General features: G+C 39.1%; 1 protein-coding gene and 1 long non-coding RNA gene across 2 annotated transcripts; one reads left to right on the forward strand and one right to left on the reverse strand.

Annotated features, from left to right (window-relative positions):
- Positions 1 to 61: 61 nt before the first annotated feature.
- On the reverse strand, positions 62 to 18,435 carry csgalnact1a (chondroitin sulfate N-acetylgalactosaminyltransferase 1a). Its single transcript, XM_089019704.1, has 9 exons — positions 18,315 to 18,435; positions 12,041 to 12,757; positions 10,847 to 11,227; positions 9,863 to 10,079; positions 6,310 to 6,411; positions 3,884 to 4,062; positions 3,524 to 3,618; positions 2,243 to 2,324; positions 62 to 858 (listed from the first exon to the last, which is right to left on the reverse strand). Exons 2-9 carry the CDS (start codon positions 12,396 to 12,398, stop codon positions 587 to 589), a joined length of 1,686 nt encoding a protein of 561 aa, XP_088875830.1. The 5' UTR covers positions 12,399 to 12,757; positions 18,315 to 18,435; the 3' UTR covers positions 62 to 586.
- Positions 12,639 to 16,679, forward strand: LOC148884760 (uncharacterized). The gene is made up of 3 exons (XR_016118186.1): positions 12,639 to 12,783; positions 13,571 to 13,665; positions 16,555 to 16,679. It is a non-coding gene; the product is annotated as an uncharacterized LOC148884760 (long non-coding RNA).
- Positions 18,436 to 18,581: the final 146 nt, after the last annotated feature.

Consider the following 18,581-nt stretch of genomic DNA (forward strand, 5'->3'; position numbering starts at 1 on the left):
AACGTTTCTCTCTGAATTGTAACTTAAATCGTACCAGTGTCGACATCTTGTGTTGAAGAAAGCGCATTACAGTTGTCACGATCATAATCAAAATCTTTATTGGCCAAATATTTTGAACACACAAGGAATTTGTCTCCGGTTGAAAATGGAAGAATAAATATGACATGAAAGTGCATAGACCAAGAAAAAAAAGACATGTGAAATATTATATTTCATAATTTCATGTTGTCAGATGAAGTTCGAAGGTGATTGTCATTTTGAAGTCCCAACCCCATTCAAAAAAAAAAAAAAATACATAATCACATTAAATTTGAAGAAAGAAAAACATCCGAAAAAACTTCGTATGCCAAGGTAAAGTTTGTATGCCAAGGTAAAATGTTCATCAATTTAACGTTCGTAAACCGAAAAGTTCGTAAACCAAGGTAATGCTGGACTGTATTTTTTTTAAACTGCAATTCATTTCCCCTCCATTAGATGTCTCTGTTTCCCCACAAATAAACAAAATCGTCACGGGACGTCTTATGGGTCGATTGTCCAATCTTTGTCAATGCCATTGATTTCATGTCTTTTTGGCATTCTGTAGTAGCTACTGCTTCTTCTGCTTGCGTAGACGCGCCTCAACGTTTTTGCGGAAGTAAAGCATCCCCAGCTGGCTGTGTGACGCTTCGTTCATGGCCTTCGATTGTATACACATGCGGTACTGTTCGGGCGCTAACTCGTCGGCGCAAAGTTTCTCGTGCCAAAGGTGGAAGAGGTTCCGTGACGGAGCCCTCACAACCATAAGATTGCTACGTAGGTACTTGCGATACAGGTGTACGTCTTCGCCACCCCATCCCTTGATGTTGATGTCGAAACCTCCTGCGGGGAAGACGAGAATGCCGTCATACTCACTAGCAATAGCTCTCTTCATTCATCAAGCAAAATGGAGGCCAATTAATCTTGAGGCCAGGCTATTGAATTAAGCTAATGTAACAGCTATATAAGCTAGTTTGATAGCTAGCCAGCCAGATAGCTAATAGATAGCAAATAGATAGCCAGCTAGCTAGCGAGCTAATTGTATTGAATTGGATTTACCTTTAGCAATCTTTTTGTCCAGATTGTCATTTTGCACATTTAAAAAAACACATTGGACATTCAATGTATTATCTAATTAACTATCTAGCTAGCTGGCTATATATCTATCTAAGTGGCTAGTTATCTAGCTATCTGTCTGGTGGCTATCTATTAGCTATCTATTAGTTGGCTAGCTACCTTTCTATCTATTTACTTCCGGGTTGAGAGAACGCTGGCTAAGTGTATTAGCTAACTAACTATCTCGCTAGCTGGCTATTAGCTATATAGCTATCTAAGTGGCTAGCTATCTATCTGTTGGCTATCTATTAGCTATCTATTAGCTGGCTAGCTAGATTTCTATCTATTTACTTCCGGGTTGAGAGAACGCTGGCTCAGTGTATTAGCTAACTAACTATCTCGCTAGCTGGCTATTAGCTATATAGCTATCTAATTGGCTAGCTATCTATCGATTGGCTATCTATTAGCTAGCTAGCTAGCTTTCTCTCTATTTACTTCTGAGTTGAGAGAACGCTGGCTCAGTGCATTAGCTAACTATCTAGCTAGCTGGCTGTTAGCTATATAGCTATCTAAGTGGCTAGCTTTCTATATATTAGCTGTCTAGCTAGCTTTCTGTCTATTTACGTCCCGGTTGAGTGAACGCTGGCTCAGTGTATTAGCTAACTATCTAGCTAGCTGGCTATAAGCTATATAGTTATCTAAGTGGCTATCTATCTAGCTATCTATCTGTTGGCGATCTATTAGCTATCTATTAGCTGGGTCGCTAGCTTTCTATCTATTTTCTTCCGGGGTGAGTGAACGCTGGCTCTGTGTATTAGCGAACTAACTAACTAGCTAGCTGCCTATTAGTTATATAGCTATCTAAGTGGCTAGCTATCTAGCTATCTGTTGGCTATCTATTAGCGATCTATTAGCTGGCTATCTAGCTTTTTATCTATTGACTTCAGGGTTGGGTGAACGCTGGCGCATGTGGCCGCCGCTACTCACCCGCAGAAAAACTGATTCTGTGACTGTAAAGTGACCTTGAGAATTTTGAAAGGCGCTTAGAAATGAAATGCATGATTATTATTATTACAACACAAACACAGTATCTGCACACTTGCCAGGAAGTCTGTTTTTCAATCAGAGATGTCAGCCATCCCGAACCTTGCGGAAACTTTTGATTGTTTACCTATGTTGATGAAGTCCGAGCGGTACTGGCAGGTCATACCGAATCCGAAATCTCTCCAGAAACCTGTATCTTTATTCATCACCTGAAAACAAGACGGGAAGGAAGCTATAAAGATCACTTCAAGGCTTCCCCCGTACTGCACCATCGATTAGCATGACTCAAACATACCCCCCACCCCCTTGTGGCTTAAAGGACAACCGACACCATTTTTTTGTTTCCTAACTGACATCCGAAAAAACGTTTTATAGCATCTAAAATACCCAAAACACACAGGCTGATATTTTTAGTCAAATGCAAAACACCAATAAAAATGAGTTAAAGTGTCAAAAAAATTGTTGGGTTGTTGTATCACCAAAAAAGAGGCAGAAAATGGCGACCAAGCTCCGTGTGAGGAATTAATCAGCCCGTTTCCACAGGCTGATAAATTCCTTACATGGAACTTGGTCGCCCTCTTCTGGCTCTTTTTTGTGCAACATGACGTTTTCAGACCAAACAATACAGCAAAATACATTGCCACCAAAACAACAATAAAAATGACTTTGTTATGACATAGTTGTCCAAAAACGTCTTCAAAATAAAACAGGAAATGACCAGTTTCAGAAGGTCCGGCCCCCTTGTTCGTGACGTCACGCAAGGACATTTTACCTTGCTCGTGAATCAAAACAAACGCTTCAGATTCGGAGAAGATTATGCTACCTGGCTGGCTATAAATTATGAATATGATTCAAATAGTTCTGAAGAGGAAAGCATAAATGTTTGCAATCAATTAAAGAAGTCCTTCCGTCTCATTTTGAGGCGTCTGGACTCCAATGTAGCGCCCAGAAAATGCACAAGATGGTGCCCAAGCTCTGTTGGAAATGGGCTGATTTGTCTGCTGGGAATTTGTCAACTAGTATCAAATAGTAGTCTTGGTGCAACACACAATGATTCACCATTGCGTTATGTTTTTTCCTTCTAATTTTGCCATTAACACGAAGTTTTCAGACCAAACAAAGTACCCAAAATGCATTGTGTGTCATTTTCTTGGTCAGGGGCGTTCCTTTATTGACATCACGTCAGGAATCGTCACCAACTCGAAAACAAGACTTCCTGAATATTCCACGTGAGTATTAAAAGGTAAAATATAGCTAGCTATATGCGGTGGAATCTTTGTAAAATGCGCTCAGTAGAAGTCATTTGAAGTGATTTGACAAATTATGGACACAACTTGTCCGGAGGCGTCGGTTGTCCTTTAAAGAAGTTTATTTTTTTTTTTGTTGTTACTTTATAGATTGGTTTTACCAGCTGTTGCTCTAATGGCGGGATGTGCTCGGGACTGCCGTAAATCAGTTTGGGGTTGTACTGGCTGAATAGCACCGGATAGAAAACCTTTTTACCTGGAAATGGAGAGTGAAAGCGGGACACATGGAGGCAATTGTTGATATTTAAATCGACATTTAAAAGCAACTTTGAAATTACAAAGGCTGATATTCAGGAAAAAAAAAAGATAATAAAGCTGATAAAGCACTGGCCAGACCTCTAGCAATGTTTTCTTCTTATCCACAAGGGGGCAGTATTTCCCCTTTTTCCGTTTTAGCGCTTTATTCCAGCTTCATCTGTTGTTAAAGCCTTATATACAACCTGAGTTAACGTTGAACTTACCGGACTGAGTGTTGAGTCTGCAAGATTCGAGGAAATCGGCAGTGAAGTAGATGTCCACATCGCACAAGAAAAGCAGCACGTTACCCCCCTTCCATGCTCGCACCCCGACATCCAGACCCCGACCTCGGGAGAACTCCTCATCCAGCTGTAGGAGAGTGTAGTTTTTGAAGTTGACCTCCCTGTGGAGGGTGGTGTAAAGAGGTTAAGAGAGGTTCCCATGGAAACATCAACCTCCGTCATTGACAAAACAGGATTCTTAAAGGAGAACCGACACCATTTTTTTCGTTTCCCTGACTGACATCAGAAAAACGTTTTATAGCATGTAAAATACACAAAATAAGCAGGCTGATGCAAAACACCAATAAAAATGACTTAAAGTGGCCCAAAACTGCCGCAAAATGAGCTCGGAACTGGGCAGATTCAGAAAGCCACGCCCCCTTGTTTGTGACGTCACGCCAGGATACTCCTTCACAAACTGCCTTGCTCCAGAATCAAAACAATGGCTTCAGAGTTCAGATTGGGAGAAGATGCTTTCTTGTTACTCATCCAGTTATGAATATGATTCAAATAGTTCTGAAGACGAAAGCATACATGTTTGACATCGATTAAAGAAGGAAATGCACAAGATGGCGCCCAAGCTCCAATGGAAATGGGCTGATTTATCTGCTGGGAATTTGTGTTCCCAGGCCAGGGGCGTTCCCAGACCACTAATAGCTAGCTAGCTAGACTGCTAATAGATAGCTAATAGATAGCTATCGAGCTAGCTAGACCGCTAATAACTAGCTAATAATAATAATAACAATAAATTTCATTTCTAAGCACCTTGCAAAACTCTCAAGGTCGCTTTACAGTCACTTGATACGTGTTTCTGCGGGTGAGCAGCGGCAGCCACACGCGCCAGCATTCACTCAACCTGGAAATAACTGAAATAGAAAGCTAGCTAGCTAATAGATAGCTAATAGTGAGTTAGATATCTAGCCAGCCAGACCACTAATATATAGCTAATAGATAGCTAGCCAGCCAGCTAAACCAGCGAACAGATAGCTAATAGATAGCTATCTAAATAGCTGGTTTTTCTACTTCTTCCTTTCCTTTCCTCTTTCATCACTTTGCTGTTGCAGTGGTGACATTTACACTTCACGAGACTAACAAAGGCTAATGCAATCCGTTCCAATCCATTTTATCGCGGTTGTTGAGAACCAAAAAAATGGTTCCCACAGTAAACGCCGTAGCAGACGGGAATCTCACAACAGGCGACAACGATGTCGAAATAGCTCAAGTCGCTGGGGAAAGCGTTAACAGCTGCGACAGCTGTGATGTAACCCCGGCACCAAATATCAGTGATGCAGTGAGTGACTAACGCTGATCTCACACATACATACGAGAGAACGAGGGCTAACCCAGACCAAAAAAAAACAAAGCACTTGACTTCAAAACTAAGCCTGATCTTGAAACCCGAATTCGAAACATTCACCTTAATAGTGGAACACACCAAAATGTAACAGGAGATATTTTACATGGCGAAATTTTTAAAGGACAACCGACTAGATGAGAAGGGATCAAAGCGTCCTTTTCACCAGTTGATCAGGAACGTCATGGTAGAATGTGCATGTCTGCTACAAGCTAAATGTTGAAAGCAAATCAGGAAGCTGTAGCATCCATTGATGAAAAGACACATCTCCTGTCCCATGTAAATCCGCTTCGATTCCAAGCTGCGATTTAAAGGACAACCGACACCTCAAGTTGCGTCCATAAATTGTAAAATCACTTCAATTGACTTCAACTGAGCGTATTTTACAAACATTCCACCGCATATAGCTATTTTACGTTTTTAAGACTCGCGCTGAATATTCAGGAAGTCTTGTTTTCGAGTTGGTGATGATTCCTGATGTGACGTCACAAAAGGAACGCCCCTGACCAAGAAAGCGACACACGATGCGTTTTGAGTACTTTGTTTGGTCTGAAAACTTTGTGTTGATCCATGTTGATGGCGAAATTAGAAGGAAAACACATAAATAACGCGATGGTGAATCGTTGTGTGTTGCACCAAGACTACTATTTGATACTAGTTATACCAACTAGATACCTACGAGATACCTACTAGTTATACCTACTAGATAAGTATCTACCTACTGCGCTAGGTAAATATCTAGCTACATAGCTAGCTACTTAGCTCGCCACATAGCTGGGCTCATAGCTAGCTATATACCAAGCTACGTAGCGAATCATTAGTTAGCTAGGTGCTGTCGGAGTGAAACAGTATCCACTCCGAGTATATTTCCAAGTATATTTCCGAAGATATTTCCAAAGATATTTCCGAAGATATTCCCTAGATATTATGATAGCTAGCTACCCAGCCAAGTAGCTAACAATCAATACATAGATACAATGGTGATATTTTTTTTGGGGGGGGGCGGGGGGCTCACCTTGACATAGTCTCCAGAATGCGATGGACCTCGCTCACCTGCTCCTTCCCGAAATAGACCACCGTGAGGTGGACGCGGCCGTCCTGGCGTACGCAGACATCCCTGGACACACATGCATAAAGACACAAATTTTTCTTATTGAGAAAGCAAAAAAAATAATTAGAAACACTGAAACCCAACCACGGCACGGCTCAAAAGGACTTCTCTAATCGATGGCAAACATTTATGCTTTCCTCTTCAGAACTATTTGAATCATATTCATAACTGGATGAGTAACAAGAAATGATCTTTTTGAAGCCATTGTTTTGATTCTGGAGCAAGGCAGTTTGTGAAGGAGTATCCTGGCGTGACATCACGAACCGGGGGCGGGACTTTTTGAATCTGCCAAGATCCGAGCTCATTTTGTGGCGGTTTAGGGACACTTTAAAGGACAACCGACATCTCCGGACAAGTTGTGTCCATAATTTGTAAAATGGCTTCAAATGACTTCTACTGAGCGTATTTTACAAAGATTCCATCTATAGCTATATTCTACGTTTTAAGACTCGCGCTGAATATTCCGGAAGTCTTGTTTTTGAGTTGGTGACGAGTCCGTACGTGACGTCACTGATGGAACGCCCCTGACCGAAAAAAAAGGACACATTGTAGCAGTCCTTCCATCACGTCAATGTATTTTGCTGTATTGTTTGGTCTGAAAACGTCATGTTGCACCAAAAAGAGCCAGAAGAGGGCGACCAAGCTCCATGTAAGGAATTTATCAGCCTGTGGAAACGGGCTGATTAATTCCTCACATGGAGCTTGGTCGCCATTTTCTGCCTCTTTTTTGGTGATACAACAACCCAACAATTTTTTTTGACACTTTAAGTCATTTTTATTAACTAAAAATATCAGCCTGCGTGTTTTGGGTATTTTAGATGCTCTAAAAGTTTTTTTCTGATGTCAGTTAGGAAACAAAAAAGTGATGTCGGTTGTCCTTTAACTGTACAAACAAGCACGTGCTTGTGCTTATCAAAGCAAGCAAATTGTCACAAATTCCAACTGGATTAATTCAAATAGGCTTTGAAAAATATCATGAATGATACGTTTGTTCAGGCTGCGACAGAGTCTGTTTTTTGTGTATGTGTGTGTGTGCGTGCGTGTGTGTTTATGTGTGTGTGTGTGTGTGTGTGTATGTGTATGAGACTCCCCTCAAAACGCTGCCGACGCGATTGGAAGGCAAATTGATTTTCGGCAGAGGAGATTAGCGCCGGGAGAAAGAGAAAAAAAAGAAGCAATTATCTCTGCTCAATTCGTATCTTATCTTAGCCCTTCAAAATGAATGAGGCTTATTTATCGGTGCTTCTTTCACATCAGCAAATGCTGTGCTGCGCCACTCAAGATCAACTTTTGTAATAATAATAATAATAATAATAATAATAATAATACTACATTTCATTTGTAAGCGCCTTTCAAAACTCTCAAGGTCACTTTACAGTCACAGGATACGTTTTTCTGTGGGTGAGCAGCGGCAGCCACATGCGCCAGCGTTCACTCAACGCTCAAATATACAGAAAGCTAGCTAGCCAGCTAGTAGATAGCTATTAGATAGCCAATAACCCGGAATAACTCAAATAGAGAGAAAAGCTAGCTAGCTAATAATAATAATAATAATAATAATAATAATAATAATAATTAAAAAAATTGATTTCTAAGCGCCTGTCAAAACTCTCAGTCACTTTACAGTCACATGATAATTTTTTTTGTGGGTGAGCAGCGGCAGCCACATGCGCCAGCGTTCACTCAACGCTCAAATATACAGAAAGCTAGCTAGCCAGCTAGTAGATAGCTATTAGATAGCCAATAACCCGGAATAACTCAAATAGAGAGAAAAGCTAGCTAGCTAATAATAATAATAATAATTAATAAATTTGATTTCTAAGCGCCTGTCAAAACTCTCAGTCACTTTACAGTCACAGGATAAGTTTTTCTGTGGGTGAGCAGTGGCAGCCACACGCGCCAGCGTTCACTCAACTCTCAAATAGACATAAAGCTAGCTAGCCAGCTAGTAGATGGCTATTAGATAGCCAATAACCCGGAATAACTCAAATAGGGAGAAAAGCTAGCTAGCTAATAATAATAATAATAATAATAATAATAATTAAAAAAAATTGATTTCTAAGCGCCTGTCAAAACTCTCAGTCACTTTACAGTCACAGGATATGTTTTTTTTCTGTGGGTGAGCAGTGGCAGCCACACGCTCCAGCGTTCACTCAACTCTCAAATAGATAGATAGATAGATAGATTAGATAGCCAATAACCCGGAATAACTCAAATAGAGAGAAAAGCTAGCTAGCTAATAATAATAATAATAATAATAATAATAATAATAATAATAATAATAATAAATTTGATTTCTAAGCGCCTTTCAAAACTCTCAAGGTCACTTTACAGTCACAGGATAAGTTTTTCTGTGGGTGAGCAGTGGCAGCCACACGCGCCAGCGTTCACTCAACTCTCAAATAGACAGAAAGCTAGCTAGCCAGCTAGTAGATGGCTATTAGATAGCCAATAACCCGGAATAACTCAAATAGAGAGAAAAGCTAGCTAGCTAATAATAATAATAATAATAATAATAATAATAATAATTAATAAATTTGATTTCTAAGCGCCTTTCAAAACTCTCAAGGTCACTTTACAGTCACAGGATAAGTTTTTCTGTGGGTGAGCAGTGGCAGCCACACGCGCCAGCGTTCACTCAACGCTCAAATATACAGAAAGCTAGCTAGCCAGCTAGTAGATAGCTATTAGATAGCCAATAACCCGGAATAACTCAAATAGAGAGAAAAGCTAGCTAGCTAATAATAATAATAATAATAATAATAATTAATAAATTTGATTTCTAAGCGCCTTTCAAAACTCTCAGTCACTTTGCAGTCACAGGATATGTTTTTTTCTGTGGGTGAGCAGTGGCAGCCACACGCTCCAGCGTTCACTCAACTCTCAAATAGATAGATAGATAGATAGATAGATTAGATAGCCAATAACCCGGAATAACTCAAATAGAGAGAAAAGCTAGCTAGCTAATAATAATAATAATAATAATAATAATTAATTAATTTGATTTTCTAAGCGCCTTTCAAAACTCTCAAGGTCACTTTACAGTCACAGGATAAGTTTTTCTGTGGGTGAGCAGTGGCAGCCACACGCGCCAGCGTTCACTCAACTCTCTAATAGACAGAAAGCTAGCTAGCCAGCTAGTAGATAGCTAATAGATAGCTATTATTATTATTATTATTATTTATTATTGTTATTATTATTCATTCTTAAGTACTTTCTGTACCCTCTTTGCTCCATGAAGCAGTGCTAGATGAAAGAAGAGAGTATTAAAGCATCCTTTTCACCAGTGGATCAATAACGTCATGATGAAATGTGCACGTCTACTACAAGCTAAATGTTGAAAGCAAACATGAAGCTGTCGCATCCGTTGACGAAAAGAGATTGTCTCACATCTCCTCTCCCATGTAAATCCGCTTCAATTCCAAGCTGCGACATGAAAATGGATTCAGGCACTCACCTAAAGTTCTGCATGAATTGCTTGAATTCATCAGTTCGTCGTGAAAGCGGCACCACGATGTTGATGAGCACGTCGGCCGTGTCCACCCGCTCGCTCTTGGCTTTCATCAGTGGTCCGAAAGGCCGGAAGAAGATCAGACGGCAGAATTCCCGACTGGAATCGCCCCGGAAGGTTAGCTCGTACACTGTCCCTTTGTCCTTCTCCGTGCGCGTGATGCCTGATGTGCGCGGGAAAGTAAACACACAGACTTGTGACAGAGCTTGCGTGTGTTACAGTGATTATTATTATTATTATTATTATTATTATTATTATTATTATCGAGTGATACCTCGGTTTACGAACCCCTTTGGCTTACGAACTTTTCCGTTTACGAACGTTACGTTCATGAAAATTTTACCTTGGCATACAAACTATTTTTCGGGATACACACGGAGCTGCCACAATGTGTCGTTCGCGAATGAGCCCGTTCTCCTAAAAGAAAATGGCAGCCGGCTTGTTTTGGTCCTCTATTCCCCGCCCCCAGTTTTCGGTTAAAGCCACGTGATTGGTCAAGAACGCAGCAGTGAGGCCAGGTGGCTTAAACATTAGAGACAGGCAGACGACAGAGAGTGGGAAAATGGATAGAAAACAGTGACATCTGGACTCGTTTCAACTTTGATAGTTCTAAGGCAGAGTGTAGACTGCAAGGTTAAAATTCCCATCAATCAGGCTCCACAAATAACCCACTCTCAATTTATTTATTTATTCTCAATTTATTTTAATCTGTTATTTGTTTAGTTACCCATATATTTACATTTTTATTATTATTATTATTATTATTATTATTATTATTATTATTATTATTATTATTATTATTTTAATATTTTTGAAGGGAAAAGCCGAAAGGAAAAGAAGAAGAAGTTTGTTTGTTGGTGCATATTAGCTCTCAGAAAGCTACTAAGCAGGTCTCGATATATTGAGCAAAATCTAACTCTGCGTTCTCACCTTCTATAAAGTCAGACGACGAGTAAACTTTGCTACTTTTGACATCCGGCTGGCCAGGCGGCGTGTTGAGGCTGTGCAGTGCGAATTCCAGCACTTCTCCCAACTCGTCCCGCTTATCCTTCCTCACCGCTTTCTCCTCAGGGTGACGCGTCAGGCCCATTTCCAGCTGGTAGACTTTATGCAGGGTGAAGCTCTCAAAAGGCACCAGCGCGTACTCGCTCGCTAGCTTGATTCCTCCCGTCACTTCGGCTCTGGAGAGCTGCTTCCTCAGGAAGTCCTGGAGGTCCGTCTGCTGGCTTTTGGCTCCGTGGGCATCCCCGAGGTCGCCAGCCTGCCAGCCGTGACCCTCGGAGGTGGCCCTCTTCAAATTGTCCTGCACGCCTTTGTAATAATAATAATAATAATAATAATAATAATAATACATTTCATTTATAAGCGCCTTTCAAAACTCTCAAGGACACTTTACAGACATGTATATATATATGAATATGTATATGTATATGTATATGTATATGTATATGTATATGTATATACATGCATACGCATACGTATATGTATGTAAATGTGTATATAAGTGTGTATATGTGTGTGTATGTGTGTATATATATATATATATATATGTGTGTGTGTATGTGTGTATATATATATATGTGTGTGTATATGCGTGTGTGTATGCGTATATGTGTGTGTATATGTGTGTATATGCGTGTGTGTATATGCGTGTGTGTGTGTGTGTGTTTGTATGCGTGTGTGCATGTATGCGTGTATGTGTGTGTGTGTGTGTGTGTGTGTATGTGTATATGTGTGTGTGTATGCGTATATGTGTGTGTATATGCATGTGTGTGTATATGCGTGTGTGTATATGTGTGTGTGTGTGTGTGTGTTTGTATGCGTGTGTCCATGTATGCGTGTATGTGTGTGTGTGTGTGTGTGTGTGTGTATGTGTGTATATGTGTGTATATATATATGTGTCTATGTAAGTATATATGTGTGTGTGTGTGTGTATATGCGTGTGTATATGCGTGTATGCGTGTGTGTGTGTGTATATATGTGTGTGTGTGTGTGTGTAAATGTGTGTCTGTACATGTGTGTATTTATATTATATATATATATATGTGTGTATATGTGTGTGTATATATATATATATATATATATATATATATATATATATATATATATATATATATAAAATACCTTTGAGCTGCTGGCTCCGCTCCTGCAAGGCGTCTTTAAGCTGAGCGATCTGCTTCTTCAAGGAGGTGATATGCAGCCGGTGTTGCTCTTCGCGTTCCTGCAGTAGCGCCTGATAAGAATGCACCAGCGGCGGACCCCCGCTTTGGGCGGCTCGCCCGGTTCCGGACCACCCCGCCGCCACCCCGGGTCTCGTCACGCCCAGGACGACTTGATTGGACCCGGCGTGCGGTCTTATCGCCGGGTTGTCCGAATGTAACGGACTGCAAGTCATCACGTAGAGGAGCCATAAGGAGCTACATAGAAGAACCAGCACGGCGCCCACGCGGGAAACCTTCCCAAGGAGTCCACGCCGCAACATGGCAGCGTCCTGTTCAAAGCGCCGTCATGTCACCTCACACACAACGATAAGCGTCCCATTAAGTCCCATGGCATTTATCGAGGGTGAGGTCACTTCATGGCACCGTCGCTTGACGTCAACTTTGGTCCTCCGCAGTCAACAAATGAAGCTTGAATGTTTGTGAGAACCTCCCCCCTCAACCCACCGACCCTCCACCCCCTACTCTGCAAGTCCACTTAGCGCCGAAGTCTGTTGGAAGACCGAGACGCCGTTACATCATTCATCACGAGAGGTGACTCATGTGTCTTGCTTTTTTTCAGATGATTCAGGGAACGTCTGGTGATCCACGCTGCCGCCGTCAACGGGTTCGCCGCCTGATTCTGTGAGGAATGGAGAAAGCCACACGGTTAGAAAGTATTTTCACTCCGAGGAAGCCGTGGTGGGTGTGTATTATGAAAATAGTGCTTATTATAAGGTTTAATTTTCATAAATTTGACGTTTGTAAGACAAAAAGTTTGTAAGTTGAGGTGTTTGTAAGTTGAGGTCTCACTGTATATACATATACACACACACACACACACACACACACACATACACACAGGTAACATCCGACTTACGCCCGAGTTCCGTTCCGACCAAACGTTTGTAAGTCGAAACGGTCGTAAATCGAAATGGTCATAAGTCGAAATCCATTCAAAATGTTGAATAGAGACACGGAGTCTAAATGACTCGCAAACTAAAAATAGGGTTTGGAGGTCACGGTCGTAAGTACGTGTGGTCGTAAGTCGAGCCGGTCGTAAGTCGGATGTTACCTGTATACAATATATATCTCATAACATCATGTGTATGCTAGCTTTCTAGCTGGCTACCTAGCTGGCTACCCAGATAGCTATCTATTTCATATATATTTTCTATCTATTAGCTAGCTATCTAGCTATCTGGCTATCTATCTATTAGCTAGCTATCTAGCTATGATCTATCTACCGAGCTAGCTATCTGTCTGGCTATCTATTAGCTAGCTGGCTAGCTTTCTATCTATTTGAGTTATTCCGGGTTGAGTGAACGCTGGCGCATGTGGCTGCCGCTGCTCACTCACAGAAAAAAACATATCCTGTGACTGTAAAGTGACATTGGGAGTTTTGAAAGGTGATTATTGTTATTATAAAATAACCATTTCATATTCTCTCCCGCAGCGCCGACGTGTTTGAAAGGTTTCTAGCCACCGGAGGGAAAAGCATTCCGGCGAGTGCTTTGGGTGACGGAGAAAAATGTCACATGAGTGAGAGAAGTAAGTGGGTCAGTTACACAAAAGTTACATTTTTATCTCCGACTTTGAAGACACAATGGCCCCTTTTCACCAGAATTGAAATATTTATGTTTTTGTTTTTTGTTTTTTTTTCCATCTGTAGAATTAACTCATTCACTGCCACTCAAAATTGATTGGGAATTGAAAATAGGACGCGGAGCGCCATTCACGAATTTGTTTGGGGTTCTGTTTTTTTTTTTTTCATGCTCGGGTGCCAATAAAGCGCTGGTCAGACCTCTGGCAAGGTTTTTTTCTTTTCCACAAGGGGGCAACATTTCCCTTTTTTTTCCATGTTAGCGCTTTGCTAAAGCCCTATATTAACCAATATGCATGTAATAATATTAATCATAATACATTTCATTTCTAAGCGCCTTTCAAAACTCTCAAGGTCACTTTACAGTCACAGGATAAGTTATTTTGTGGGTGAGCAGCGGCAGCCACATGTGCCAGTTTTCACTCAACCAGGAATAGCTCAATTAGATAGAAGGCTAACTAGCTAGCTAATAGATAGCTAATAGTTAGCTAGATAGCTATATAGCTAATAGATAGCTAGAAAGCTGCGTCTGTCGGTCAGTTGGCTAGCTGGTTGGCTAGATACCTAACTAACTAGTTAGTTAGTTAGCTATCTGGCTAGTTAGTCAGTTAGTTAACTCATTTGTTAGCTAGATAGATATATATAGTTAGTTTGTCAGTCAGTTGGTTAGTAGTTAGTTGGTTAGTGACCTGTTTGGCCGGTTAGCTGGCTAGTTGGTTAGCTGGCTAGTTAGTTGGTTAGTTCGACAGTTGGTTAGTTGTTTAGTTAGTTAGTTAGTCTATTAGTTAATTAGTCTGCTAGTTAGTTAATTGATTGGTTCGTTAGTTAGTTGGTTTGTTAGTTAGTTAGTTGGTTGGTTAGTTAGTTGGTTAGTTGGTTAGTTGGTTGGTTAGTTAGTTAGTTGGTTAGTTGGTTGGTTGGTTAGTTGGTTGGTTGGTTGGTTGGTTAGTTTCTTGGTTAGTTGGTTGGTTAGTTGGTTGGTTAGTTAGTTGGTTAGTTAGTCTGTTAGTTGGTTAGTTGGTTAGTTAGTTAGTTAGTTAGTTAGTTAGTTAGTTAGTTAGTTAGTTAGTTAGTTAGTTGGTTGGCTAGTTAGTTAGTTGGCTAGTTAGTTAGTTATGATACTAGAGGCCAATAAAGATGATTCTGTTTATGATCTTGATTCTGATAAAGAATACATAATTTTTTTTAACCCTTTCTGGCAGGTACCCTGTAGCCTGACCACATGCTAATATATTCACTGTCGTCACCGCCGACCATGAAAGGGTTAAAAATACTCGTACTCACACACAAGTTATCCTTCAACCATAAACCAATGACAGCCCGTCACGTTATTAATAAAAAAAAAAAGCCCCAAACGCCAAATATAGTAGCCATGAATTAAAGATAGAGAAAAGTGTGAATATACATTTTTTGGGGGTTGATAGACAGCTTATTTAAGTGACTGTACATAATCTTTCAATGTATCTGTGTCCATGGCGATGGGCCTCGACGGGCCCTGACGCACAGTCGCCCCTTTGACAGCGCCGCACCCGTCAAAGGATTAGTTTATGGCGCGAGTCAATACTGTACTGTGCTCCGTCCGGTAAGGCGCCTCGCCTCTCTCCTTGAATATTTGGGAGAATGTTTGAGGTGGGGGACATTTTGGGAAATGCGGCGGCGGGGCAGCGATTGTCTGCAACTATGGATCAGCCTTCCAATTGGCAAATGGGTTATATGTTACTTTGTATTATTTTTTTATATTATTTTATTTGTAATAGAAGTGGCTCAGGCTCTACTCAGCTTGTTTTGGAGAGGCAGCACATTAAATAAATAAATACATAGATAGATAAATGGATGAATTAAATACATAAATAAATACCACAGATTACATTCATAAATAAATAACACAAATTAAATACATAAATAATATCACAAATTAAATACATAAATATTACAAATTAAATAAATAAATATCACAAATTAAATAGATATAGATAAATAGATGAATTGATGAATAGATTGATCAGATAAATTGATAAATAAATTGATCAGTAAATTGATGAATAAATAAATAAATAAATTGATCAATAAATTGATAAATACATTGGTAAATAAATTGATAAATACATTGATAAATAAATTGATAAGTAAATTGATAAATAAATAAATAAATAAACAACACAAATTAAATACATAAATAAATAAATAAATTAATAAATAAATAACACAAATTAAATACATAAATAAATCAATAAATAAATAAATAAATATCACAAATTAAATAGATATGGATAAATGGATGAATTGATGAATAGATGAATAGATAAATTGATCAATAAATTTATAAATAAATTGATCAATAAATTGATAAATACATTGGTAAATAAATTGATAAATACATTGATAAATAAATTGATAAGTAAATTGATAAATAAATAAATAAATAAAGAACAGAAATTAAATAAATAACCCAAAATAAATAAATAAATAAATAAATAAATAACACAAATTAAATTAATAAATAAATATCACAAATTAAATGAATAAATAAATGACGCAAATTAAATACATAATACATAAATATCACTAAATAAATAAAGACATACATAAATAAATATCACTAAATAAATGAATGAATAAATACATAAATAAATAACACTAATTAAAGACTAAAGAGTAAAAGAATAAAATATATAACTATATACATAAATAAACTAACTAAATAAATAAATGGGCAAACAGACAAATAAATAACTAAATATATAAATAAATAAATAAATGCATAATTATTCAATAAATCCATCTAGATAAATAGATTAAAATAAACAGATAAATTGATATTATCTGTCCCCCCTCAGGTGCTGCACCAACTCCCACCTCCTGCTCACGAGGGGCCCATTTTGGCCCCCGGAACTTTACTGTCAACGGGCCATTTTGGATGGAAGGTTCTTAACACACACACACACACACACACACACACACACACACACACACACACACACACACACACACACACACACACACACACACACACACACACATGCACACACATGTATGAAACCAAGCGTTAGAAGAGTCAAAATAAGTAGAGGCGACGCGGTGTTGCTTGTAAGCGGGTCCACCACTTCCTGAAGGAGTGACATGATTTCACCAGTTACATTGCACCAGATGACATGAACAACCCCCTTCCACCACACACTGGGCGGGAAATGGGCCGTTGCGCCAGCGCTAGATGTTGTCGATGGAGATAAGATGGTAGGAGGTGATTGTCAATTGGTCAACAGCAAAAATCATCACGGATGATTTTTTTTTTTGTCTCCCTCAATATATTTTTAACAGAATTATTTATTTATGTATTTATTTATTGATGAGAAGATTTCTTCAGCCGTCATCTGTACTTTTTTGAATTATTATTTATTATTATTATTATTATTATTATTATTTTTTTTTTTGTATTATTATTTTTTTTAGTATTATTATTATTTATTATTATTATTTATTGTTATTGATTATTATTATTATTATTATTATTATTTAGTATGTATTTTATTTATTATTTAGTATGTATTTTATTTATTATTTATTATTATAAAACAACTCACAGTGCTGAATGCGAGGGATAGAGAAAAACAACTACGGAGACGTGTCTGGGTTAGAGTCCCTCTTTTCAATTAAAACAAAAAAATCCAAATCCCATATGAGTGAATAATAAACCATTCTAAGCACACATGGCATTAAAGGACAAGCGACATCTCCAGACAAGTTGTGTCCATAATTTGTAAAATGGCTTCAAATGACTTCTACTGAGCTTATTTTACAAAGATTCCACGGCATATAGCTATATTTTACGTTTTAAGACTCGCGCTGAATATTCCGGAAGTCTTGTTTTTGAGTGGGTGACGAGTCCGTACGTGACGTCACTGAAGGAACGCTCCTGACTGAAAAAAGGACACATTCCATCACGTCAATGCATTTGGCTGTACTTGGCTGGGCTGAAAAGTTAGTGTTGCACCAAAAAAGAGGCAGAAGAGGGCGACAAAGCTCAATGTAAGGAATTAATCAGCCTGTGGAAACGGGCTGATTAATTCCTAACAGGAGCTTTGTCGCCATTTTCTGACTCTTTTTGTGCTACATTTCCCTCCCGCTATTGCCGCAAAATGGCATGCAATAAATTCTATAATCGATTGCAAACATGTATGCTTTCCTCTTCAGAACTATTTGAATCATATTCATAATTGGACGAGCAACAAGAAAGCATAATCTGAAGCCATCGTTTTGATTCTCCAGCAAGGCAAGATGTCTTGGGGTGACATCACGAACAAGGGGGCGGGACCTTCGGAAACTGGCCGCTTCCGGGTTAATTTTTTTTTTGTTTTGCATTTGACTAAAAATATCACATATATGGGTATTTTAGATGCTATAAAACGTTTTTCTGATGTCAGTTAAGAAACAAAAAAGTGATGTCGGTTGTCCTTTAAAATCATTGCATATAAAAGTTAACATAGTTTATCATAAACATTCCTCAAGTTAGTCAACTAAAATAAAATACATCACTTTAATTGTGAATATGACAATGCAATGGAAGTGGAAATATGGCTCACTTGCCCGGAGATCTTACCAGGTGATGTCTCGTGGGGGGGGGGAGGTCAAGTCCTGGACTAAGCCTCTGAAGCCTCGACCGGTTTTGCGCTGACACAAGTTGCCGGCAGAGGAGCGTCTGGAAATAAGCGTCGTTTGGCACCGCCTAGCATAATCAAGTCGACAAACACCGGAAGCAGCTTGTGTATTGCCTTCAAAGTAAAAGCCTATCGTTTTGTAATTCGTTAACGTAGTGGACGTTGGGCTAATTTACACAAAAAACAAAAGAAAGAATATCAAGCAAAAA

This window comes from Hippocampus bargibanti, linkage group LG18 (assembly GCF_051943395.1).
Source record: "Hippocampus bargibanti isolate YZ-2025 linkage group LG18, ASM5194339v1, whole genome shotgun sequence".
In the NCBI taxonomy this organism is placed as follows: domain Eukaryota; kingdom Metazoa; phylum Chordata; class Actinopteri; order Syngnathiformes; family Syngnathidae; genus Hippocampus; species Hippocampus bargibanti.

Coding starts and splice junctions, on each gene's coding strand:
- csgalnact1a (XM_089019704.1), bottom strand. CDS start 12,398: ATGTTGCGGCGTGGACTCCTTGGGAAGGTTTCCCGCGTGGGCGCCGTG. Junction 4,063..6,309: donor ATTCTGGAGACTATGTCAAG/GTGAGCCCCCCG, acceptor CACCCTCCACAG/GGAGGTCAACTTCAAAAACT. Junction 859..2,242: donor CTCGGACTTCATCAACATAG/GTAAACAATCAA, acceptor TCTTCCCCGCAG/GAGGTTTCGACATCAACATC.